Source organism: Larus michahellis, chromosome 1, assembly GCF_964199755.1.
Source record: "Larus michahellis chromosome 1, bLarMic1.1, whole genome shotgun sequence".
Lineage (NCBI taxonomy): Eukaryota > Metazoa > Chordata > Aves > Charadriiformes > Laridae > Larus > Larus michahellis.
The window spans coordinates 102,043,070-102,069,091 of NC_133896.1; the positions used below are offsets into that span (position 1 = coordinate 102,043,070).

Genomic DNA, 26,022 nt, shown 5'->3' on the forward strand with positions numbered 1-26,022 from the left:
TTAGGACAAGGGTCACTCGGAGTTTACAGTTTACCTTGCAGTTAGGTCCCCTACACAGCAAAATCCTAAAATTTTCAAATTTCATAGCTCAAATTGTTCTTCATTGCTCCTTGAGAGAGGAAAGCGTGTGTGTAGGGAAATCACGTGAAGAGATCTTGAAGTAACAGCCACAGTTCAAATCACCCTGAATGCGCCGGCAATTGCTAGTAACGGTAACTGCTCCCATCAGCTCAGCTCCGCTGAAGGGGATGTGCGAGGAGAAACACTTCCAGACAGGGCTTACAGCCTTCTCTCATTTCTCCACTCTCAAACGAATGTCAAACACAACTTGAGAAGATCTGGAACCTATGCAGTCGTACTTCAGCAGTAACACGGGAATGCCATTTCAGTGTTGTGAAGACTGACTAGAAGTATGCGTTGCTCTGTGTTTTTAAAGGTACACTAGCAGCTTGTTATTCCTCAGCTCCTGTTTCCTCCCACAGCATACAGGAGTGACAACATTCAATGGCTGAAGTTGGTCAGCCCAATTAAAGTTATCAGAGGGCAACCTACGTACTTTCTTCCCCAACTGGATGACCTTCTTGAGGAGGAACACCCAAGATTTCCCAACCAAAACCAGCTGCAGCAGCATAAGTAACACTGAGAACATTCCAGTATACCCAATAAGTAAAGTCAGGGGAGAGAGGGTGTAAAGGCAGGGAGAGAAGCTATGACTATAAATTTATGGAAGAGACAAGAAAATATCTCACAAAAACAACTTAAAATGACTTTATTTTTTAAGTATATTAGCACAATATTTACAAAATTGTTTCATAAATAAAAACATTTTCTTGGGTAAAGACTATAGATCTATAGATATTTAAAATGTCTATATATTTATATATACACACATACATACACACACAAATGGAACCATACAGTTATGAACAACTTTGGTTTTAAATTACTGGTGGGAAAGGGCTGGGAGTAACAAGGACTCTTTAAACTCTTGCTTTTAAAGTTATACCTCCAAGATATCCAGAGCAGAGCCCCTAGCGCAACAACAGGATGGTGGGTTTCTCCCATTTCTGAGGCAACTGACCCTGCAGCCTGTACATGGCCACTGAGCTCTTCATGTTTCGGCAAAGCCTAGTAACAGCTCGGCCTCATCCCACAGCAACACAAACGGGTTCAACTGCAGTTTGCTTTACAGAAGTTAACATAAAGCTATTATACATAATGGTTCTTATAAGGCAGTATACCTCAAGAGAATTCCAGTTGGGTTTGTTTTTTATTCCTCAACGGCTCAACTTTCAACTCACCAGAGGGAATCACTAGTTATAAATAGGGAGCTCTGCATGGTACTTCATCAGGTAAATTCTTACACTGAATTGTTAATGGAGAGTAATCTCCCATCTTTAGGTAGAGGTTGCTGTGATTATGGAAAAACCTGTATCAAAAGATACTCAATCTTCTGCTCAAATCTTCTTATGAATGCTCCCACTGACAAACCTGAAGGCATGGAACTAAGTGTAAACCATACGTGCTTCTTAAATGTTTTATCATGTGAATAACCCTCTTCGCTGTGGCCCGTTCCACTGACTTTAGTAAGGGCTGGACCATGGGTTCCTCTAAGCAGTTCGGTCCTGCAGCCCTAGCAAGTGGGCTGTTTATGAGAGTAAATATTGTAAAATCAGATACCTCAATTTTATTTTGTTGAATTCTTGATGCAAGGCGTCTGCATCGAGACTTGGAGCTCAACATGCAGAGACCTGAAACTCTGCAACGTGCACCCACAACATGGATATGAATCTTAGTTTGTAACATCCAACTCCGAGATGTGCCAAATTACTCAGAATCTTTAAAAACATGGATTTTATTACATTACTGTTTGGCGACGGCTTTCCAAACAAATTGTTAGAAGGAGAAAACCATGTGTGCCTTTGAAATATATTACCTTAGTACTAATAGGAGGCAGTGTGAAGATTTCTACAAAGATACATAAAGTCCAAGAGAAGCCAACTATATTGGAACGATTTTCAAAACAGTTTGGTAAGATCTCATGGAATGTGCGAGTCCTAGAAAATTGATTTTTACCCGTACCACTTACATATATACACAAACTGAGCCTCCTCGCTTCTCATCAACTCCCCCGGCTTATCCTCTATTTTATGTATTTGTGTTGTAATGGCAGCACCACAAACTTGGGTCAGAAATGAAATAGCTCCTTTTTCCATTCAAGAAAACAGATTTTAAAACTCTGTCAAAAATACACTAAATAGGACAGCTCCTATTTTTTATGAAGCATCAATGAGTTTTACAAATTCACTGAGTTAAGAAAATCTGAAATTGCTTCCAGTACCACACACTGCACGACATGAACGCACAAAAGAACCACATTCAGCATGAAAATTACTAGCTGCTGTGCTCCATAATTCCAGTGCTGAATTAGGCTCAAAGAGCTGAGCAGTTTCTCACCAAAGAACACAGAAGAGGCACGGAGAGCTCTCTCACTGGACTAAAATATCGGTCACCAGAGCATATATGACTATGGCCTATGGAGAGGTCTACTACTGTTTTGTGGAATTCTGAGAACTCGGTGAATAACTTAAGGAGAGCTGGGAGTAAACTTTGTACTTACGCAACTTTGTGTATAAGGATTTTATTTATCTTTTTTATAAAAGTTTTGCTGACTCTCAGAAAAGATGTATTTGTAAAATCTCTACTTCCTGCTTGTATCATAGACACATGACCGTACCTTGCCCATGCACACAAATAAAGAAAACAATAGTCTAAATGGTATTGCAATCTTTGGGCTGTGCAGGCCCATTACCAAAGCAGTGACTAATGATAGTTTTTGAAAATAATACCACTAAGTATTACTGCAGGGAGACCCTGTAGTGGGCAAACAGTGCTTTTTATATCCTCACCCTCAACCATACCATTTATACCATAACAAGAAAATAAAGATTACATGTGGGCAAACACACATGTTCCTCGCTACAGCTGCTGTGACTATAAAATTACATCATTTATATCAAAAGCACTTTTGCCACACATGCAAAACAACTAGTTTCCTGAATTTCTTCTCTTTGAGTAGTGCATCTTCAAGGCCACGGTGTATCAACAACGGTGTACTATTCACGTATCACATAACTCTGCAGTTCTGGGGAAAGAAACAAAAAAAAAAGATTGTCTGGGATGAGCAGCAATGTTTTGTGCTCAAGTTACAGCTTAAAAAAAAAAAAAAAAAAGACTTTTTATTTCAAACTTCGACAGCATGCTTAGCACTCAAACAATGGAAAAGTGTGGTACTAACAGCAAGTGATGTTTCAGTCTCTCCACAACAGCAAAGTGGACACTGTCTTGGAGCTCCAACTCATGAACTGGAGTGAGCTGTAGCGTCTCCCAGCCTTAGCTGTCTGACCTGTCCTGTCTTTACTCTTAAATGATGGTTTACTTTCACGTGCCATTTTGCAAGCTAGTGTGCTTCAGCATCTGACTCATCCCTTCAGTGTGTGAACTTCCAAGGGAAGGTTAAGGTAGAAAACAGGTAGAGCTCAAAAGGTTCCTGCCTCCAGCTTGTGTGTCAGAGCCCTTGCCTTCTATCTGTAAAACCTTCTGTTATGTTTAGGAGCCATCTTTCAAGGCAGAAAAAGCAGATGGACTTCTAACCTTACCCTAAAAGTTCAAAAGAAATGGGCAATTAGCAATTTCTGTGCTTTTGGAAGCTCTACATCAGCACTTAAAAGAGGAGGCAGGTTTTTGTAAGCCTAAATGAGACCCAAGAAGAAACAGTCAACTTATTTAAAATTGGATCTCCAAGAAAAACTCTACCTTGCTCTCCAAGAACAAGCAGCAGAATGCAGTAACTGTATCCATCCCACCCTTATCTCCTTTCTGGTCAGTTTTGAATGCAATACGCTGCCAAATATCTATTTGTTTCCTGATCTCAAACTGCTGCCATGAAGAACGCGCAACAGTCACTTCTGAAGAAGGACCTACCTTCCACTCTTCCTATTTCAGATTATACTAACTGGTATACATTTTATCAATGCATTTAGAAGACACCAGCAGTTGTCCTTTGTACTGCAAAAGTGCCTGTATTCCTACTGGTTTAGAAAATAATCCTACAGCATGTTTGGATGAATCAGGTAGTAGTCATAAGTAACATAAACCCAGCAGTACCTGGTATTTGTAAGGAAGCCTGTTTTTAAAATCCACTGACATAACTTTTCCCAATTAGGGATAACTAGTACCTCATTTATTGTCACATTGTCAATTCATACCTTCTAGAAGTGTCATGGTATAAAAATATTTTAATTTAGAGTGACCTTACTCTTTATCCTGACTAGTGAAATGTAATTTGATGCAGGAGGACTAGGCTAAGGGTCTAGAGATACCTTGTGACAAGCTTGCTCAGCTTCCAGCAAGAAACAAAAGTAGCAATAGCATCAACATGTGCTCTTTTATCCTATTCCCATGAAAATTATATACAGCTTCTGAATAGAAAAAAAATCAGTAAAAGACTGTTTTCATTTTCAAACCTGAGCATCTAATCCAAAACTTAAGATCTTCAATGAGAGCTTAAATTTTAAGCTCTCTACAATCTGGCCAGGCAAATTCTGTTACTCTTCCGATGGATATGAGCTGCAGGAACCAAGAATCTTGGCAAACTTGGCTACTCACTTTAGGTACCAGTTTGGCAATTTTGGGTCAAGTTAATACAGTCCCTCTCATTTCATGGCTTATTATAAATTATCAGGAGTCTATTTACACGTAGTCAGTGTTGCAATCTCACAGGCTGTTATAAAATCAGAAAGGACTCATCCCAGCATTGACATTTCAAACCAGAAGAAATCTTAAATTAAGCCAGGACACTGCAACATACATCTTTGTTTACCACGTTTGGTAGATCTTTAAACATCAAGCATAACCAACAGGCAGAAGCCACAGTGCACCTTTAGATCTTGAAGTTCAAAATTCAGGTTTGTCAAAAGTAAGTTGAAGTTATGTGAACAGTTCTTAAATCTTATGCAGATGTGTTTCAGTTCTGTTTGTTTTTAAACACTACTATCTGACCCTGAAAAATAATAAATTGCGTGAAATCCAATTGGAATGCAAACAATCTAACAAAACCCAGAGAATTTAAGTAACCTCTAAAGGGGGCAAGGGGGAGATAAAGTCTACTTTTAAACTACTTTCCTGTGAACTTCCATGGGAGATGACCAATTAAATACGTAGAGAAGTCTTAGTTATATTAACAACAACAACAAAAACAACCAAAAAACAAATACAACAACCCACCACCAAGGAAACAGTCCATGCATCTTAAATAATATGTAAGTATAAAGGAAGCAGACAAACTATTTGACTTTCCACATTCAATCAGAAACACACTATTTAATAGTTCTCTCACTGACTTATCCTCTTCGTTGTTTAGAAATAAACATTCTTCCCCTATGTATGATACAGAAAATACGTACGCTTTCTTTTCAATGAAACATAATTTGAGTAAGAACAGCACTTGCACTGAAACCTGTCCTCTAAGTTTAGTCATATTAGCACTGGGTAACTCTGAACATCAAAATCCCCGAATACATGTTAATTAAAATAAATATCTGGAGATATATTTGGACTTACCATCATTCTAACATCACTCCTTTTGCATCTTTAAAAGCCAAGCAAACAGATTAGTAATGAGCCAAACACCAAGAAATGCTTCATAATTAATATTCAGATTAATTCTAAAATTTGGGTTACTTGCTACTGCCCAGCATGCCAATTAGTGAACAGAACAGCAAAAATAAAAATAAAAAAGTCAGAGTCATTCCTTCCAAATTTCCCCCATCTTAAGCGCAATCAAGAGTAGCCCAACACCATTGCAGAGTTTCTCCAACCCAAAGAAATATCAAAAGAATAGAGTGACAAGGATAGAATTTGCTATAATCGTAAGTATTCCACCAAGATAAAATGCCCATGAAGAAGAATTAACATTGATTTTCAAGATCTGTCCCCTCTTTTCCTCTTAAAAGCTGGACTTTTTGCAAGGTGAAGAGGGTGGGTATAATATCCTGAGATACTAGATTTGTCCTAAAACCAGCCAACCAATGCCACTAGCTAGCAAAGCACAGTAACGTACAACAGGGGGTCTGGAGCTGCAGGCATAATTTCATCGAGAGATCAAATTCTTACTAACTCACAGAGCCACATAAGTTGACATACCGATCTGCCATCTCAGTGCTGTTGTATTGAGAACTAAAATTATTTTTTTGACCTTTTTCCATAATTAATCCCTTCATTAGAAGATAAGCCTTGAATATCACCTACCATTTAGTGGTTCTTCTACAGCTTTCTGCAAAACATTTAAAAATATATATATGTATAAAAAGCCTTCATGTTTACTTTTGGCTCGCCACAGTTAAATTACTCTAATTGACATATACAGTAAGTAGTGATTCTACAAAAACGAAGAAAGCTGAATGTTAATAAAATTAATGACTAGAGTTCTGAAAAAAAATAAATCAATCGATAACTGCATTCTCCAGATTATTTTTCCCCCACTGCAAATTTTTCCTCAGATGAAATACCTCTAGGTGGCAGCAAAAGGCATGCAGATACTACTTTTAAGCTCTAAAATCTAACTGATATTTCTGTGATTTGATCAATGGTTAGTAATAAAGCAGCATTGACTAAAAAATTAAAAAAAAATAATAAAAATAGCCAAGCAATCAAGTGTAATCTCCTCAAAAGGAAATACACCACAATTGTGCATTTAGTTTGGTAGACAATAATCAGAAACACCACATGCAATCTACAGAAACATTTAAAAAAATAATAAGGAATTCCTTAAGATGGCAGATTTCAAAATACACATCTTTTCCCTTCAGACTCAAGAAAATATCAAGCATCATTTTTTAAGTGTGCCCCATTGTCAAAATTAAGCACTTCACCAATAGTAATTTTTCCATAGTCTTTAGATTACACAGAATCAAAGTGTACTTTCAAAATAACTTTCAAAATAACACCTACTTATTGCCTCAAAGTACAGCAATATACGCTGAACTGCCCTTGGTGGAAATGAGAACATATTAATACACTTCATTTTCCACTAGGTCTTTCCGTAACTTATGTAAATTCATGGGCACAAATTATTGTCACCTGAATTCCTCTGTATCTGGCCTTCCACTAACTGCAGCTGCAAAACCCATATTTTTAGTGGCTGAGATTTCCAATGACCTCCAAGTTTTAAAAATTTCTTTGATTTTATTCCTGTCTCCAATTCAGAGAGTAACATGGTGTTCATTACGACATAATTATGGCTATTTCTTTACTTGTCAAATCCTCACTGCAGTGTAAAACCTTGTGAAGAGAACGGCTCATAAAGAGAACAGAGTTCCACAAAGGATATTATTTAGCATTTAATAAAATAAAAACATGTAATAAAGGTAATTTACAACCAAAAAACTAAGTTTAAAAAAAAAAATATCTCCTCTTGCCCTGTTTGCTTCCATTCTACAGGTTAAAATAAGCGTGTTAAATAAAGGCAAGACTGCATTTCGAAAGAAGAGTATCCGTAGTACATTTCTCAGCTCATTTTTATAACATAATGAACCCTGTAAACCTCCTCTGTTTTTAAATTTTTTTTTAAACTCCATGCACTGATTTTCCTTCTGTAAGTACGAGACCAATTCTATGAAATATTATTCCTTAAAATGAAAATGGATGAGAAAAAGCAAAGGGGAAAAAAAAAAAAAATCTCTGTTGTCCTAACTACGGTCAGCTCTCCTGCCCCACTGTTAGAAACCATCTTTCTTTAACAGCTGGGTCTCAGGCCATAGACTGAAGAAGAGATCTGAAAACACGTCTCAAATAATGGCTATCAGTCAAGAAATGGGATGACTTAGAATTTGCCATACTCCCCTGCTACAAGGAAATTTTACTGGTATTTTACAGTTGTGCCTCTTTACTTGCTTCTGCAAAACTCCAGAAACCAGGCAGCTCACATTCATGGATCACTAGAAAGCACTGCATAAGTCTATGAAAATTACTGTTTGAGGAATGATTACTCTAGAATTCAAACAGACTGACTGAAAAACCTTCTTTAAAAAACACAAAGTGCTTTTCCATTTGTTCTGTGTGACCTAAAGGCTCTGCTTTCAGATGGTCTCATCAAATTAAGGGGCATTATAGTAAAATAAGAAAAGAAAAAAAGATCAAGGCTACAGCACTCGTATAGCTGGGAATGCAAGAGAATTTTAAAGAGTTCCGATGTAGAAGACCATAGGAAAAAAACCCAACCTAAGTCTTTGTTTTAAGCCTCCTAGATTAAAAAAAAACATTCAGTGGTATTCTGCATTCACCTTAAGGAAAAGCATTTTCCTTACGGTGAGCAAAAGGTCATTATAAATTCATGTGAAAGAGTGCATTGTAAAAGAACACCAAACTTCCCTTCACATCCACCACCTTTTTGTGACAGCCCTTGAAACTCCATTTGGGCGCAACAGCCAGAGTAGCCATCAGGTAAGGGTGGCAATTACAGTACTAGAGACACACTCAATAGGGACAATGAAGACCACCAACTCACTCAACATTAGACATCTGTTACACAGCCAGAACTTTTGCTTGCTACCAACCTGGTCTGAATTCGAACTAGTGAAGAAAGGTTCAGTATCTCACTACAATCCCCTGAGCCATCTAGTCACCCCAAATTTATTAATTTTAAGCTTACCCCTGGACGAGGATGATCTTTCATTCTGGGACCTAAATAATTGCAAGAGAGTGAGCATGTCATGATCGACCGAATAAAAATAATCTACTGATGAAACGTGGAACAGAGCAGCAAGACACAAAAATGAAGCTTCGTCTATCCAAAACTACTTAATACGATGATCTGCAAATTCTTAAAGCCCCTAAGCACTCCTCTGTTTACGAACTGAATAACCTTATCATGTACAGTTTGTGAATTGTCTCACTCATGCATTCAGCTCTAAAAATGAATTATGCTACACACTACTCTTTGTGCTTATTTTTGGTGTGCTGGAATCTACCCAACAGTCACATTTGACTTCTTCAGCTAGCATAACCAAACTACAAGTGGAATATTTATGCAGACACATAGACACACATCATATATACAAGTAGTCCAAAGTCAATAAAAATTACTTTTATTATTGTTAAAAGGCTTGCTTCATCTCTGTCACATTTTTGACTCATCTTCATCTCAGACATCAAATATTAGGCATTCTGCCTTAATTTCTTCTTTAATGGAAATCCTCCCTGTCTCAGGGTCTATTCTGACCATGCCTACACAAGGTGTGCATGTACTAAACCTTGAAGACTGCATAGTTCAGTGCAGACCAGGGTCTGCACTGACTGTTTACACATCAGCGCAATATATCCTCAATTGCATGGTTCTCTGTCCAAACTAACGAGCTGTTTGAAAAGCCTTCATGCACAGCTTGAGACAAGGAAGTCACACTGCTCTCAAATCCAAGATGTAAAGTCCACATAATATGCTGTGGTGTACCAGCATTCCAATCACATAGCATTGCTGTATTTTTTGCTTATTTAGCAGGCCTGACTGGCTTTTTCATCTTTATATCTCTCATCTTTTTGAGATCTCGTGAACAGACCTGTTTCTGAAACAAAGTATTACTAGTCTTTCCTCCTGGCTTTTAAAATTAAGCATGAGAAAAAATAGGATTCACTAAAACGAAAGGTGTGCATTCAAATCGCTCTTATTTTAACCTACCTCTAACCAGTGGAAATCACTAGGCAGACTTTTCTTCTTTAAATTCCTATTTTGATAAGCTTTTGTGTGCACCATCCCATAACCCACTCTAGAATCCTTGAAATCCTTTTGCTCTCTTCATTCTAAGGTTCACCTAGCCAACTGTATAAATGAAGAGCTTAAACAGTAACAACAATCCTACAGTTGCAACACTCATACTTAAGAAACCTGGCTGTGTTGATCTCAAGACAGTTTATTATGATAAGCTGTAAATTTCCTTACTCAAGATTCCCCACACAAGCTCTATGAAACAAAGCCAATATATACAGACAACTTTTCAGTAATTTTTTTAACTATGTAATTGTGAAATCACACCTTATGTTCAAATAAGCTGTGTCTACCTCTGAAAAGTACAATAGAGAAAATTGCTCTTCCGAATATTGAAGTGCTAGAAAAAAATAATGCGGAATATTAGGTGCTACTTACCCATAATAAACACGTAACCCAGACTAAGCAAATTTGCAATAGCCAGAATAGCTAAGCCAGCAATGACAACAGACCCATGTATCGGAGGACAAGCTGTTAAAAACACAATAAAAGAAACTGTATCGTCTGACACAAGTAAAAGCACAAACCTTTATTTTGGATATAACTGAATACTAAAATAAATAAGCCTAATAAAACCAGATGTGATTCATTTCTCTTTCAAAGCTATCCCAGAACTACTTCTGCATCTTTCTTTTTCTATATACATTCTTTAATGGTACAGAGGCATTTACTGATTTATCCTGCTTAACTATACTAGCATACTACAATTTAGCCATTCTGTCATTCACTGCAATCAACAACATTCTTTCATTAATTAAATTATTTTAAATTTAAACTTATATCTTCAATCCCATTTGTTTGAACTATAATTGCATTAGAATTACAGAATTCAACACTGTTACTGATAAAAAAAGAGTAAAAAAACAAGGGAAGAAGGGAGCAGAATATGAGGGCAGTTCTGAGGCAAATCCAGGCCTATCACAGAGCAGGAACAGGCTACTATAACCCAACCATAGTTGACTGTACAAACTCCTTGTTCTCTGATCCTTGTTTCCAGGGACCTGAAGTCATTGCAACTACCTGTGAGCTCAACCTAGGAGGAGCTATTTCTGCTGACACTTAAGGGTCATTGAACTAAACTTCCAGGGACACAAATAACATCTACCTTGATGACGATAACATCTACCTGTGAAAAGGTCACCCTGAAAAACTAGGGAGACTTTCCATTTGAGCACATAATAAAAACATCCTCCATTTTCTATTACTCTAGGGGATTAATGCTTTACCAGAAATCTCCCATCAGTTTATTTTACTACTACATTTGACAACACTTAAGCGTCCCTCACATATACTTCTGTAAATACTAAACAATAAGCATAAAACTCCAAACACAACTCCACTGAAAGGTGTATCATTTCACCCAGATCAGGCAGACCTTTAGAAACCACTTCAAGGAGAAATAGTTTTTCTTAAATCCCCAACCAAATACAAAATGAACAATGTCTCTAAGAAACAATAAGCCAGGGGTATAAAGTGCTTCCAATGAACATGAGTATGTATTCTACTACTAAATATACTGCCAAGGATGCCTAGTCCTAAATTCACCCTTTTCTCTGCTGTGGGGTTTTCTGGTGGGCAGAGTTCCAGGAAGGCTGGCAGGGTACAAAGGGAGGGTACGAGGCAGGGATAAGGGGTAGCACTGTGTGTGGTATTTAGTTGGAGTTCTTCTACAACAGTGACTGTTTTCAGGGCTGAAACAGAATGCCAGCCACAACCAGACTTAAAACAGTCCAAGAACACTTCCAAGTTTACTGTCTCTGCATTTGCCTTTTTAAGCTGTTACAAAGGTATTCGTTTCCCAGCGACTCAGTTATCAGTCGCATACAAGTGGAGATTAACAAAGAATTTCTGATTTATTCATTGAACATGAGAAAGTCATTATGACTCTCGTTTAGCTTCTAAATACCCTAGGCCTCAGTAAAAATAACATTAATAAAGGTCAACATTGGTTTTAGGTGACTCTTCAGGGCACTAACTGTTGTAAAATTAAAACAATTAACTTTTCTTTTTTTGTTAAGCAACGGCTCATAGAATGCAGTCATGCTGGATGTAGTCATACTAATGAAACTGATATATGTGATACTGCCTTTGGGCTATTCTTCTTTCACCAGATAAAAGAGCATTAAGACAGTAATCCTAAAGTACGTTTACAGAAGTTACTCACTAACGTTCAATGCAGTGAAGCCATTTTCACAGCATTTTAGTGTTACAAATAAGCAAACATCAGTTAGGGACAAAAGTAAAAAGACACCTTTACAGAAGAGAAATTGCTTACCTGAGACACACAAAGCAAAACCAACCACAGCAATTACATAACCAAGAATTTGCAGACCTATCAGAGCAAATGTTGCTTGTGGTAGACTACCGAACACTGGGAAAGACAGAAAGAGAAACAAAATTGCAATTTTTCAAAGACTAACTAAAGGGATACAAAATGCAGATCATTCCCATAAAAACTAGCAATCAGACTCTCCTAAATTCCAGGCTCAGCCAGCCAGCATGATAACAAAACAGCTATGCAAGTCACTCAGTGCTCTTGATGTATACACACGCACAGGAAAATATATGTATATATAAATAAAATTATAAATATATTATAAAAATTATAAATAAAGCATAAGCAAAATTAAATACACATGTTCTGAGAGTTAGTTATTCATCCCAGTCCCAAGACCTAGGAAGGAAGAGCAGGAATGGCTCAGATGTTCTACCCTAAATCTCATTTTTCAAGCAGGTAACTTATACTTCTTCCCTGAAGCAACTCAGGCAAACAAACAAGGTTAAACATTTTGTTTTGAGATACTATGAAGGTCAGGAACCCAGCAGGCTATGGTAGCACCTATTTATTAAAAAAAAAAAAAAAAGAAAAAAAAAGAAAACAGTATGTAGACTTGGGGGAGGCTCAGTTTTTCAGTCAGTATGTTCTTGTGCTAGTGAATAAATACTCACCTATTCCAAACATAAAGTATTGAAGCGGTACGAAAATCACAGCAGGGACTACAATTAGGCCAAGGCCAGTTTGATTCTGTGCAGTATAGCCATCTGCAAACATTTATACAGAAATTAGTAAAACAGAAATCCTTGATTGGAGTAAAGCACAAAGCAAAAGTAAATTGTTAGTATCATCAAGTTTTTAGGGTCCAGAAAAAAATCCCATTGAACACCAGAAGTCAGTCCCTAGCCCCTAGCATTCACTCAAGGCAGCAGGACAGAAAATAGAAATAAATTTGGAGTCTCTATCTCCCTATGATCATCTGAGGGCCTGACAACCACAATGCTGTTTTTGTTGTATTGTATATTTTTTTGATTTTAAAATTAGTAGATAGCTATTAATAGGTGGTACTATCTTCCATACTACTGCATGGAAGAGATTAATTTGTGCTCTTATTCCCTTAAACTAGGCAGGCAATTTTAATACACTTACCTTGGACAAAAAGAACAGTGCCTACAACAGCAACAACTATGGAGAAGACAGCTGCTACAATAACGCCCATTCTCTTCTCAGGTCCAATTTCATATTTTAATGCTTAAAGACAAAACCAAGAGAGACAGAGAGGAAAACAATCAGACATACAGATTATCTCACTAAAATACACAGATTTTATGATTGAGACTGTTGTCCTAAACAAATAAACAAAGTCCTAAAAACTTAGAACTATAAATACTACCAAGGTATCATTTGTTTTCATTGTTTGATATGGTTAATACGGCTTACTCAGATAAATGAAACCCGGCACTGGTGTTTTAGTCAAATTCTTAATTCCATCTTCTATGTAATTCAGGTGATATGTTATCAAAATAACTTTGGGACACGGTACTGGTTAATTCAAGTAGATGCGCTACTGACATTTAAATAATGTTACATTGAATTTGTTACTCAGGTGAGTGTCAGACAGGGATTTCAAAATTCCAGGTTTAATTCTCTTCCCTGTGACACTGTATATCACCTTCATGCCCAACGGAACAAGGTGATGTTCCCATCTCACCAGAATGCTTTGAGAATGAGTAGATATGGGCTGACCTACATATTCGGATGCCATAGACAAGACTAATTTTCAGTAAAACTGCACTGCTAAATAGCTGCCATCTCAGAAATGGTTGATTCTAGTGGAGGGTTTCAAAGCAGCAGCACTTTAGTAGTCTTTGGAAAAGAAGGAACAGTACAAATACATCATCTTAATACGCTGTGTTTGTTTCTGCCTCATACACTGCTAAAACTAAGACACAAAATGAGGCAGCTCTTGCTCCAAGCTTGAAAATGAATATACCGCGAATCTTGGTGTATGTTGAAATTGGTAATCACAAACAGAGAACAAATACTGCCAGTAACTTCAAAAAGAAAAACAAGGAACAAGTACAAAATTAACATCCCACTTACATGCACTGCATAAGCACAAAAAAAGTATCATGAGGATACAGTAAATATTCTAGAGGGTACATGTAACAAAATCTTTAATAGTATCTTATCTATGGAAGGGTCACAGCATACTCTCTTGTAATTAAAACTCAGTCGTTCATTATATTCACATTGTCTAAAGCAACAAGACCCCAGTCATGCTCACAAGTACTATTGTCATTTAAACCAAAAACTTATTTGGAATAGTAGTAATAGCAAAAACTTCCTGCATATCTGTACTGGAAATTCATATTTTTTCCTATTATAAATATGCTAAATAAGGAAAGCAAGACACAAAGGCAAAAATACGTAATGGATATGCTATACTTAAATCCTAAAAAACAATCCTGTAAGCATATCAAAAAACCCCACCACAAACCAACCAACCAACAAAAAAAACTCCAAGAAACCAAACCCCCCATAAAACACAAACCCAAGAAAACATATATTCCAAAGTGTTACACAGAAAAATCAAGCCCAGTTTAACAAACTATTTAAAGGTATAGTGTAGCATTGCTGGATTCACAGGTTAACTAAACCAGTGCAAATTAAAGGGAAAAAAACTGGCTGGATGGCCATGCCCAAAGAGTTGTGATTAATGGGTGAAATCCTTTTGGTGGCCGGTCACCAGTGGTGTCCCTCAGGGCTCAGCTTTGGGGCCAGTTTTGTTTAATATCTTTATCAATGATCTGGATGAGGGGATTGAGTCCACCCTCAGTAAGTTTGCAGATGACACCAAACTAGATGGGAGTATTGATCCGCTTGAGGGTAGGAAGGGTCTACAGAGGGACCTGGACAGGCTGGATCGATGGGCCAAGGCCATCTGTATGAGGTTTAATAAGGCCAAGTGCCAGGTCCTGCATTTCAGTCACAACCACCCCAAGCAACGCTACAGGCTTGGAGCAGAGTGGCTGGAAAGCTGCCTGGCAGAAAAGGACCTGGGGGTGCTGGTGGATGGCCAGCTTAACATGAGCCAGCAGTGTGCCCAGGTGGCCAAGAGGGCCAACAGCATTCTGGCTTGTATCAGGAATAGCGTGGCTGGCAGGAGTAGGGAAGGGATCGTGCCTCTGTACTCGGCACTGGTGAGGCCTCACCTCGAGTACTGTGTTCAGTTCTGGGCCCCGCTGTGCAAGAGGGACATTGAAGTGCTGGAGCGTGTCCAGAGGAGAGCCACCAGGCTGGTGAGGGGTCTGGAGACCAAGTCATATGAGGAGAGGCTGAGGGAGCTGGGCATGTTTAGCTTGGAGAAGAGGAAGCTGAGGGGAGACGTCATTGCCCTCTACAACTACCTGAAAGGAGGGTGTAGAGAGGTGGGTGTTGGCCTCTTCTCCCAGGTGAATAATGACAGGACCAGAGGAAATGGTCTGAAGTTGCAGCAAGGGAGGTTTAGGTTAGATATTAGGAAGAGTTACTTTACTGAAAGAGTGGTCAGACACTGGAACAGCCTGCCCAGGGAGGTGGTTGAGTCACCACCCCTAGAGGTATTTAAGAAACGTCTAGATTGGGCACTTCAGGGCATGCTCTAGTGACAGAGATTGTAGGGGTCTGGGTTTTTTTTTGTGTGTGTATGGTTGGACTCGATGATCTCAAAGGTCCTTTCCAACCATGAAGATTCTATGATTAAGTTAGAGGTAGCACGATTACTTTTCCCCAGGGAGGTCAAAGACCTCGCAATAAAGTGCACAGATGCAATAAAATCCAAGCAGGCTCAACTTACTTAGGTAAAATGACAATGCTTCTATCAATGCTTATTTCAGGACAATTATTACTTTCCCACCAAAATGCTAAAAAATGTTAAAGTTCTGCTATAAATGGAAGGCAATGACAACTCCTGGATATATCAGAAACTCCTAAACCATTATGAACAATAATGAAAATCAGGAATCTAACACTATGGAAATAAAATAATTTAAAAAATACATATTAGTTGTCAACCTCTGACCATGGATGAACCTTTGAAGAGTCACGTACCACTTTCAGAGGTGCATGAAGAGGTAGTAAAGGAAATTATATACAGATGGCTGAATATGTATGTGATTACTATGAATCACTCTGAGCGCGAGTTCTTTCCATTTCTTATGGACTCGCCTCTAACCAGCTGTTTGTTTTTTTTTAATTTTTTGGAAGTCTACAAATTGAAAAAGGCTGAAAAAACCTTGAAAGAGTGATGTAACAAATTGCACCACAGGGAACTGTGTAAAAGACTAGGACATAAAGCACACTCTACATTGTATACATGTTGGACACCAGTGTATAAAGAACATCTAAAGATGTCTTACACTGGTGAAGTATTGCCTCTGAAAACATCTAACAAAACCAGTGTTAGATTGTAACTCAGCCAGTGCTAACACACTAATGAACAACTTTATATTAAGAAGATAACCCCATCTTTTCTAATACTGATTTTATGACCCTAAAATGAAATGTGTTTCTCTTTCTAATAATTCAGTGTCATGGTGAACCAACAGTCAAAAAAACCTTCTTTGTTCTAACCAATGACAGTAGAAATTACTATTTATACCCCACAAAAATTACACATGTGCAAAAAAGCTCATTGTTTGCAACAGTACTGGCAGCAGAAACATCACCACGTGGCAGACTAGCTCTAAACACAGACTTTTTAGGCTGCACGTCACACCTTTGTCTACAAGGATATATATCTGCTAAAAATCTTAACTCTGGGAAGCAACCTCTGGCCTCCAAGCAAATAGAGCAGACTGGCCCAGACCCTGCTGCTTAGGGCTAGACCCCAGCACCTGAGTCCACACTGCATGACTGGGGCACCACATGGCACGCTGAAGCCCCAAAACACATCTTTTTGATGAGTTCATGTTTGGTTTCAGTTCAAAGGTCCCAAACTGCAAATGTTATGCCAGACGAATGCTTTCACAGCTTGATGCCAAAAACGTACGTTACGTGTCCTGAAAGAGTGCAAGGCTTACTGAATAAGGAAATGGAGTACAAAGCTCCATTTTTTGTAGCACAAAAGAGTGTAGCTTGGTGTGCTCTTATTGATCAAGCCTGTAAGTAACAGTGCTTATTAGGAGCTACCATATACAAGTTGAATCTCTTGTAATATTAGCTGATTCATGCCAAAAGAAAGCCCAGACATGAACATAAGTAACACCGTGTGGATGATCAGGAGAGGGATTCCAGAGCAAACCAAACACCGTATCATGTGACAAAGTAGGCAAACCACCCTTCTGAGTATCATCTAGATCAATTCCACCAGACACCTTTTAGATGTAAGCACTGTCTTTCATCTTACACGGATGATTTTATGCAAGCAAGTGATTTTAGAACAAATCAGTAATTGCAAAGAATTAAAGAGTCAATACTTACCAACAAGAATTAACTGAGCCAAACACAAAGCAACAATTACAAACAGCAACACTATGATGATAGCCCTTTCCACTAGAAGAAACCATGATCCTAGAGAACAAAAAAAGAAAAATGGTAGGAAGAAAACAAAAACTGAGGTTGTTAGCTTTACATTTATTGCTCATTTTAGGCTATGCTCTAGATTGCTCAATACTCAATGTAATAGTTAGCATGAAGAGTTATAATAGGCTAAGACGACTTCTACCTATGTATTTTTCACTCTCTTCTTGTGTGTGACAACCTACTTTTTCAGTATTTCTAGTTGCCCTAACATTTTCCAGACTGGAGGTCGTAACCTCCACTGCAGCAGAGGACAGGTTTATGCTACTGTATGGCAGTACAAGCTAGTTAGCTTGTGGAACTACAAACAGCACAGTAGATCAGAAAAAAATGGTGTATTTAGGCTAAGCAGGGAAGCTGGGCAAGATATGAAAAGTCCAATTTGATGCTTCCCGAGCTATTCTATTCTACCTCCAACTGCCGTAATTCCTGAAAAAATCCAGACGTGTGGTAAGGAATACAGGAGCTACCTAAGTGAGAAGGAAACACTGCTTTGTTAATTTTAGAAATCATACATTTTCCTTTAGGTCTCCCCACCATCATCCATTTAGCTTTTCTTCCCCTGCATCTTGGATACCTTAGGCTGTTCAGTCACTTGTGCTGTAAGACTGTGTAAGCCACCTTCTAACAGAAAATTCTGAAAACATCTCCACTGAACTAGAAAATGCAGTTGATTCTTACATCTCTGCTCATAACTTCATTTACACTCACCCAGTGGAGTCCAAAGTCTCCATTTCTTACATTATACCGTTCCTCTGCCTGCACATTTGCTTCCAAAGAAACTTCTAATCTTCATTTAGACGCATACTCCTTGCACTTACTCTCCATATTTAAAAGCTGTATCTTCAGCTCCAGAAACATGGAATGAACTATTGATACATCACAACTTTCAATGACAAGTAAATACCTTGAGGACAGTTTCAAATTCACAAATTCCCCTCTTTCCCCCTCCCCCGCAAGGAGTCACAGAAGAAGTTACTATAGTTAGAACATAAATACAAGGCAATCGCAAAATATGATAAAGGCAGAGAAATGGAGGAATATCTGCCAACTTCCTTATCAGCGAAAGAAGCCTAATTCAACGAATGATTTCATTACATGTTTTGCTTCATTTGCATTTTCAAAAAAGCAACAAAACATTGAACAGTAACTTCAATGCACAGTTGCCATTCTCTAGATTAGCCAAATCTTACAGGCAAGTCCCAGCGATGTTAACTGAAAATTATTAACGAATTGAAAGTATCTGCAAGCAGAGACTGAAAAGCAGCTTCACTTCCTCTACAGCATTTCCAGATTACACTAACAGGTATTACAAATAGAAAAAAAAGCAGACATGAAGCCTGGTATCTGCTAGAACTTCAGCATGCAACATGGAACCACATATGGTCCAGTCTTCAAGTCTAAAAGCACTTATTGTATGGAAATGCTTGCAATACTGCTGGTATATGCAGCACGCAAATAAGAGAAACAGCTGAACACATTTTCTTGGTAATACATTTTGCTTACTCTGTTGCTTCATCGCAATTAGGTAAACTCCTGGTGAAAAGTATTATTTTGAGAGCCAATCGAAGTCAGTTCCAAACTAACAAGAGACACTTACAGACATGCTGGGGAAGAAGAGAGAAAACAAGAGAAGAGGGAAAAGGCAGAGGAAACAGGTGAAGGAGAGAGGAGGAAAGGAGGCAAAGGAAAGGAAACAGAGGAGGAGAGAGGGGAGAACAGAGGAAAAGGGAAGAGGAGGAAAAAAAGAGAAAAAGGGGAAACTTTACGGTCACTCTCCTGTCATAACTGATCAGGAAAGAGTGTGCCCAAAGACAAGGGTAGTAGCATTTAAGTCTTGCTCACTCTGCTACCCGCTTCCTATGTGAATCCAGGAATTCTATAAAGTGAGATGGAGAATAGTTGGCTCTTATATGACTATCTTTGTATAAGCATCAATTTGAATATATTAATAGTGACAGCATGAATTCATTGCTCTGAAATGGCAGAGTGAAGACTAGTACAGGATTTCCATTATTTACTAACCCTTTTCAAAACTCACTTGCTACACTTTCTTCTATTAGCTTATTATCTCAAGAGTCTCTCTAGAACACTGAGGAGCAAACAGAAAAAATTGTGCAGAAGAACTTAAAGAGAGAACAAGCAACTGGTTTACTTTCAGCTAAACACTCAAACATAACACTACGTTTTACATTTTCTGGCATATACTCTCAAACTAATGTGACCTCGCAACTATAAATTCTTCACCAACCACATTTTTCCTTTGGTGTTGGGGTACTTTCCTCGCCGCAACTGACGACTAGAAAATGAAATTAGAAAAATTACATCAGTTTCCCGCTTTGTAGTCTTTATACAGCTTTCAAAATTCTAAACACAGAATAAGTAAAAATAAAACAATAAAACTTGCAAATTAGGACTTGATTGTATTACTTCCTCAAGCCTTGTTTCCTCTTGTAGAGCTTAACAGTGAATGGCAAAAACAGTCCAAAAAGGCTGAGTAACGAACAAGCTACAAGAGAAGGAAGGAAACTGCCTATACACCTCTTCCCCTGTTTTTGCGGTGTTCTAAGAACCAAATGATTTTGCAGCATCCTCACTCTTTCAGCGGCTGTGCCCCTCTCAATCCATTTCAGGATCACATTTGCTTTGCAGTGTATAGGGTTAACTCAATAATTAGACCCAACTGTGAATTACACCGCCATTTGCAGCAGAACACAAGTAACGTGTCTGACCTTCATAAACATTTTAATGACAAATGCAAAAACTAGTAGCAAAAAGGTCCTAGGACAATTCTACAGTGCACGGGTAAGACTCCACGTGCTATGCAAATGTAACATATTCAGTGCTTCTGAGAAGCCTTCCAGAAGCAAGTCTCCTGTGCAGAACAGAGAAACAATATGCACATATGTGCAGCAAAACTGTCACTTCTGCAGAATACCAGACAGACTGCACATGTACAGCAGATCCCTTTATTCAATAGCTGCGGCACTAGAGCACATGGGCTGCATCTGACAAGATAAGGTAAAATGGCTCACTAGATGCAAAATTCATCACTTAGTCACCATTATTTTAAACATGGCCTTCTAAAGATGACATTGAATACCAGACATCCCTAACAAGTTACCACCTAGTAGCATTTTCAACCTTGCTGGAAAACTGCATACTTTCAGATCAAGTTTTACAGCTCTTATACAGAATTTCTATTAGTTCTATCTGTAATTTTTCAGCGTAGCTAAAGACTGCAAGATGCAATTTTTCAAAGAAAAGATCTCTGCAGCCGCTGGATGTATACAGTTCAGTATTACAAAGATATTAAAAATATCTTTCAGTATGTAATGCAATAACATAACCATGCTGAAAATATTACCAACTATATAATCTAAAAGATGCTGGAAAGCATATATTGTACTCTGTTAGACAAGTGATTTTCAGACATTTATTACAGAGTGAAAAAATGTGTTCAGATCTTTCCCACAGAAGCTCTCCCCTATAACTTAATTCAAAATAACTCGCATTAGCATTCAAGTTAGAAGACTTGTGCTACGTTTTTTGTATTTTCAATTTAACATAATACATTGTCATATTAATTATTTTTCTCTTTCCCGTAAGATTTTGCTTGTTTTCTCTCCCAACAAATTCTAAAACAGTGGCAGGCAACTCACCTGAGTAATTTCTAAGTTCAACTCTTGTTTCTCCTTCTCTGTTTGATTCCGTTACTTCACAACTGTAATTTCCAACATCTGCTTCTTCACTGTTAAGCCTTAGAGAGGCAATACCCTTGGGTAAATCCACCAGAGATACTAAGTTAGCTGATGGAACAGTTGAATCTCTGAAAAACTCCTTTCTTCCTCCATCAAAAGAGAAAATTGTTTTTCCTTGTCTCTTCCATGTGACAAACATGACATCTGGATTGTTCTCATTTAGATTAATCACATGGCAAGGTAAAATCACAGTTTTATTACAGTTAGTTTTCTGAACAACATCTGTCACATTAAACATCAACTGGGCAGAACCTATAAAGAAAAATGAAAATTGACACATTCAGAATGATTTCTTAATGTACAAGAAAAGAAAGAAAAAAGAATTACAACATGCCATTTGGGAAAACAAAACACTCCCGCGAAACCACAAAAAGAGAACCATGCTTTAAGGGAGTAACAAAAGAAAGGAAAAAAAGCATTATTCTAATTCTACCACAGCGCTATACAGACTTAGCCATTCTCACATCCGTTTAATGTACAGATACCATAACCTATCATAAATTTTAAAAAAAGTAATAAAACTTTGGACTGCCACTTACTTGGACACTTCCTCTAAAACTCCATATGCAGAAATACTGCATTAAGGCCTTGTTTCTGCAAAGCATACACATAACACTAACCACAGGTTGTCCCACTGATGTTCAAATTTTTGCTGCTGATCACACAGGTATCTAAAAATGGAGGTCCAGGCATCAGCTCCACACCAGCATCTGCTATAGTTTGTTAAGGACACAGGGAAAAAATTCTGCTTTTACACTTCTGAGAGAAGGCAGGCAGGGCAGCTTAATCAACAAAGGTTTGTCATTTGTTCCTTCTTATCTCTGAAGGTGGAGCCAAATGCCCATAGGTTTAGAACGCTTCTTGCGAATTCTCTCTTTTCCTTTCTGATGGACGAGGTGCACACACAATACCATATATTACATAAAATCATTACTTACTTAGTATTTGAGTGTATACACAATAGAATTGAAAATGGAAATTTTTTAAGAAGTGTCCTGTATTGTAAAGCGTTGTGATTAATGCTACTAACAACGAAATTCAATGCAGGTAATGAAAAATCACCATCACACAGAATGATGTTATCACTGCTAGTTTTTATCATTTCTCTCACACATTGCACCACAGTTCTAAAACAGCGGTACTGACTGAACAGTGCTTCAAGAAAGACCTAAATCCTATGCCAAGATTTTATCTGAAATGAAGACCCATTAACCAGTTCTTGAGAATACCAAACATTATAACATCAGTATTTAAATTACACCAGGAACCAAAAGAAAGAGGTTAATTAAACTAACTTGACTGCAAAGTATGAAGGCTTTGAATCCTTATTTTCTGTATTTTTCCTCGTTTGTGTGAAATTATAACTTAGTTAATAGCTTTCCTAATAGTCATTATTCCCCAGAGTTCCAGTGGCATTAATCATTCAAAATGTTTGACTATATTCACCTGACAAAATCAAATATGGGAAAAGACACATATTGTAAAACAAGACCACAACCCCTAATACTGTAAGCGCACAGAGTTACAAAGTGGAGTAGCTCCAGTGACTTCAGAGGAACTACTGGTATTCAAATGTCTAAACCAGCTCAGAGTTGAGATATGTATTTGATGACTGAATTCAATGAGGGGAAAGGGAGGAGAAAAACAAAAACAAACAAACAAACAAAAAAAAAGTTGTGTTGCTATTTGCAGTAGCCCATTTTTTTCAAAGCAACAGTCTCAGATCAAATTTAAAAAGTACATATCCTTGAAACATTGATTTAATATTCTCGCACAAGTCACTGGATTACTACGAAATATCAAAAGCTTATAATAAACTGACAAAATGCATTATGTATGACAGCACTTAATGAAGAAAGAATTATTCTCTAGTTTACTCATTGTGTTGCATTTTTTAGACTGTACTTCAAAAAAATAAAAAGTAACAAAAGCAGAACAAAGGATAACTATTGCCAAACTGTGCACTAACAAAAAAAAAAATGCAAGCAATTAAAAGCTGTAGTGTTTCAGTGTTTCTTCCTGAAATAAATTTCACATCTGTTTTATTTTAACACTATCTCACAACAAAAGGTTTCTGAGTGTGAGGTTGTCGGTTTTGGGGTTTTTTTTCCTCCTTTAGAGCTAGTACATTTACACTTTGTAGGAAGAATATATTCTCTGCTGGCTCCAATCACCAGGAAAGGTGATTTTCAACTAAAGAAAGCAACTATACTTCCAAATATTTACCAAAGTAAATTAAAAAAAAAAACTTGAAGGAATTAAAATAAATCGATCACAACTTTCTCACTAGTATTAGCACAGAATGGCAGGGAGCTGTACATTACTGATTCCACGGGTTTGTGTGATGTTAGCCTATAAGGGCTGGCATATTTTGCCTGAAGCCAGTGAAGAAGTGCTCATGTGAACTGCTCCACCAGCAGAGTGCTGGGGAAATAATGAGCAGGCTGCAGACAGGCACCAGCAGCAGCACACAGGCAAATATTTGCAGGTTTTGTCCTCTGCAAATCTGACTGCTTTAATAGAAGGTGGTGTGTGTCTGCTATCTCACTAAAGGGAACCTGACTGCTTACTACACATGGCATTTCCACTATCAACTTCTGACGTTCTTCTTGTGGGACGAGGAAGTCATCAGAACCCTTCGGCAACAGTTCCCAAATCCTCCACGCAGTGGACTACTAGGTGGGCTCCTAGCCTCAAACTTTCTCACGGATTATCAGCTTAGAGGTGTCACACAAAGGTGACAATTTTAGAGCCTTACACTAAGCAGTTCAGGGGGGCTTGCTTCTGAAGAAAATGCAGTTGTGAAGCCATCACAGAAAAGTTGTTTCAAATGACACATGCAGTGCAAATTCAGGAATACTGCACATTATGCCAAAATTGGCTAAGCCTGGTAGTTGCACCTGATGGACACCTGCATTTCTCACTGACTACAAAACACACCTGGGGACTCAGCATTTAAGCCAGTCCACTGCTAACTCGGCAACCCAGACATGAATTTAGATGCTAGTTTTAAACACGCAGCTCTAGATGTGCTGCTTACTGACAGGAGAGCATTTGCACCTCAGTGAAAAGCGCCGCAATTTTTTTTAGCTCTCCCTCCCCCCACCGAGTTTCTTCTGGAGGCACAGAAAAATAAGAAGTTAGATTGCGAGATGCCATTTGCACGTCAGTGACACCCAAACTTCTTCCAAGACCGAGAAATTTCGTCAACCCTACAGCAGACGAGCAGTTTGATCGTCGCTAATTTCTTCAAGAAGGGGCATTAAGCTGCCCTGAACGCTACGAGGCAGTACAAGACGAGGAGCTTTGCGCTGGTCACGGCGTCCCTCCTCCCCCCCACGACTTCTGCGAGAAGCCACCCACCCCCAGACCCGGGGAGGATGCGGGGGGCGGAGGGGCGGAGGAACACCCCACACACACCGTAGCAGCGGATGGCGACCTACAGCTCAGCACAGCGCAGTCCCACACACGCCGGCTGTCACCCTCGCCGCTCGGTGGTCACCAGCCACGGCCGGGAGCTCCGGGCAGGGGCGATGGGAGCCCCCACGCTCAGCGGAAGAGGCCCCGCGGGACCGGACGCCTCACGACCCGATACGTCCCCTCTTCCCCCCGCCCTTCTCCCGCCGCCTCGGCGACGCCCGCCCCTCCCTTTCCCGCCCACCCAACGGCTGCAGGGGGCCGGGTGAGGCGGCTCTGCCCTCCTTCCCTCAGACCCCATGGGGCTGGCAGGGCGCCTGCATAGGGACGCCGCTGGAGGCGGGAGTGGGCGGAAAGGTGTCCCGGGCCCGGCCGCCGCGGCCCCAAGCCGCAGGGGTCGGGACGACGGAGGGAGAGAGGGAGAAAGGAGGGAGGGAGAGAGGGCGGCGAGAACTCACCGACGCCCACGGCGCTGAGCAGCACCCAAGCGGCCAGCTGCCACATGGCGAAGCGGCGACGGGGAGCGCGGCCAGTCAGCCCGACAGCCTCCGGAGCTGGGCGCCGCAGCGGGCGGGCGGCTTCGCGCAGGGGGCGGGGCGACTGGCAGGATCTTGGGGGGGAAGGAGGGGGCGTTCTCGCGTCGCTGATTGGCTGCAGCCGCTCGCGCGGGGGTGGGTGCCGCGCGCCCCTGCTTTCCCGCCTCCGCCTGGCCGTGACGGAAGCAGGCGCCCGTCCCGCCGGTGGGGCCCCTCGCGCTCCGCCCGGCGGTTACCAGCAGCGGCGTGTGTCGCCGTTGGTGGGGGCAGGCGCGGCCCCGCGGGCGGGGAGCTGGCCCGCTTCCTTCCCTCTCCCCGCCGGGAAACCGAAACAGCCCCCGGGAATACCTCCGACAAAGCCCGTTTATTGTTTGTTTTCAGTAATTATGGGGACCGATGAGTAGTTTTCCTGGACCGCTTGGGCTCTGGGGTCAGGGTGTGTTGTCGCTGCGCGCAGAGAGCTGTGTTTTGAGTAACGGCTGAATAAAATGGCTGACTGGGCCGGCCGGGGCTGCGAGGAGGAAGGTGCCGAGTCCAAGGCAAGGGGAAGCGTTGAGGGGGCGGCTCCCGCTCCCCTTCCCGAAGCGACTCCCAGATCGTTTTAGTGAAGTTGAACGCGGTTAAACCCCCCTTCGCCGGCGGGGTGGGAGG

The 26,022-nt window shown here is 39.7% G+C and overlaps 1 protein-coding gene across 12 annotated transcripts; it reads right to left on the reverse strand.

Moving 5' to 3' along the window:
• Positions 1-745: 745 nt before the first annotated feature.
• Positions 746-25,482, reverse strand: CD47 (CD47 molecule). 12 transcript variants are annotated; one of them, XR_012588633.1, is made up of 12 exons: positions 25,294-25,448; positions 21,320-21,670; positions 19,909-19,956; positions 17,559-17,648; positions 13,245-13,346; positions 12,770-12,862; positions 12,096-12,191; positions 10,199-10,291; positions 8,711-8,742; positions 6,310-6,439; positions 5,623-5,650; positions 746-3,145 (listed from the first exon to the last, which is right to left on the reverse strand). XR_012588633.1 is itself a non-coding variant. In XM_074597049.1 (12 exons), the coding sequence occupies exons 1-11, from the start codon at positions 25,337-25,339 to the stop codon at positions 5,625-5,627; spliced, it is 1,002 nt and encodes a 333-aa protein (XP_074453150.1). In that variant the 5' UTR covers positions 25,340-25,448; the 3' UTR covers positions 1,698-3,145; positions 5,623-5,624. The 12 variants fall into 12 exon arrangements, 10 of the variants coding, with proteins under 10 accessions (XP_074453191.1, XP_074453162.1, XP_074453214.1 ...); XM_074597049.1 differs by having other exon boundaries at positions 1,698-3,145; positions 6,310-6,334; XR_012588636.1 differs by lacking the exon at positions 19,909-19,956.
• Positions 25,483-26,022: the final 540 nt, after the last annotated feature.

Coding starts and splice junctions, on each gene's coding strand:
- CD47 (XM_074597144.1), bottom strand. CDS start 25,339: ATGTGGCAGCTGGCCGCTTGGGTGCTGCTCAGCGCCGTGGGCGTCG. Junction 12,192..12,769: donor ATACTTTATGTTTGGAATAG/GTGAGTATTTAT, acceptor TGTCTTTCCCAG/TGTTCGGTAGTCTACCACAA. Junction 6,335..8,710: donor AAGATCATCCTCGTCCAGGG/GTAAGCTTAAAA, acceptor AATGTTTTGCAG/AAAGCTGTAGAAGAACCACT.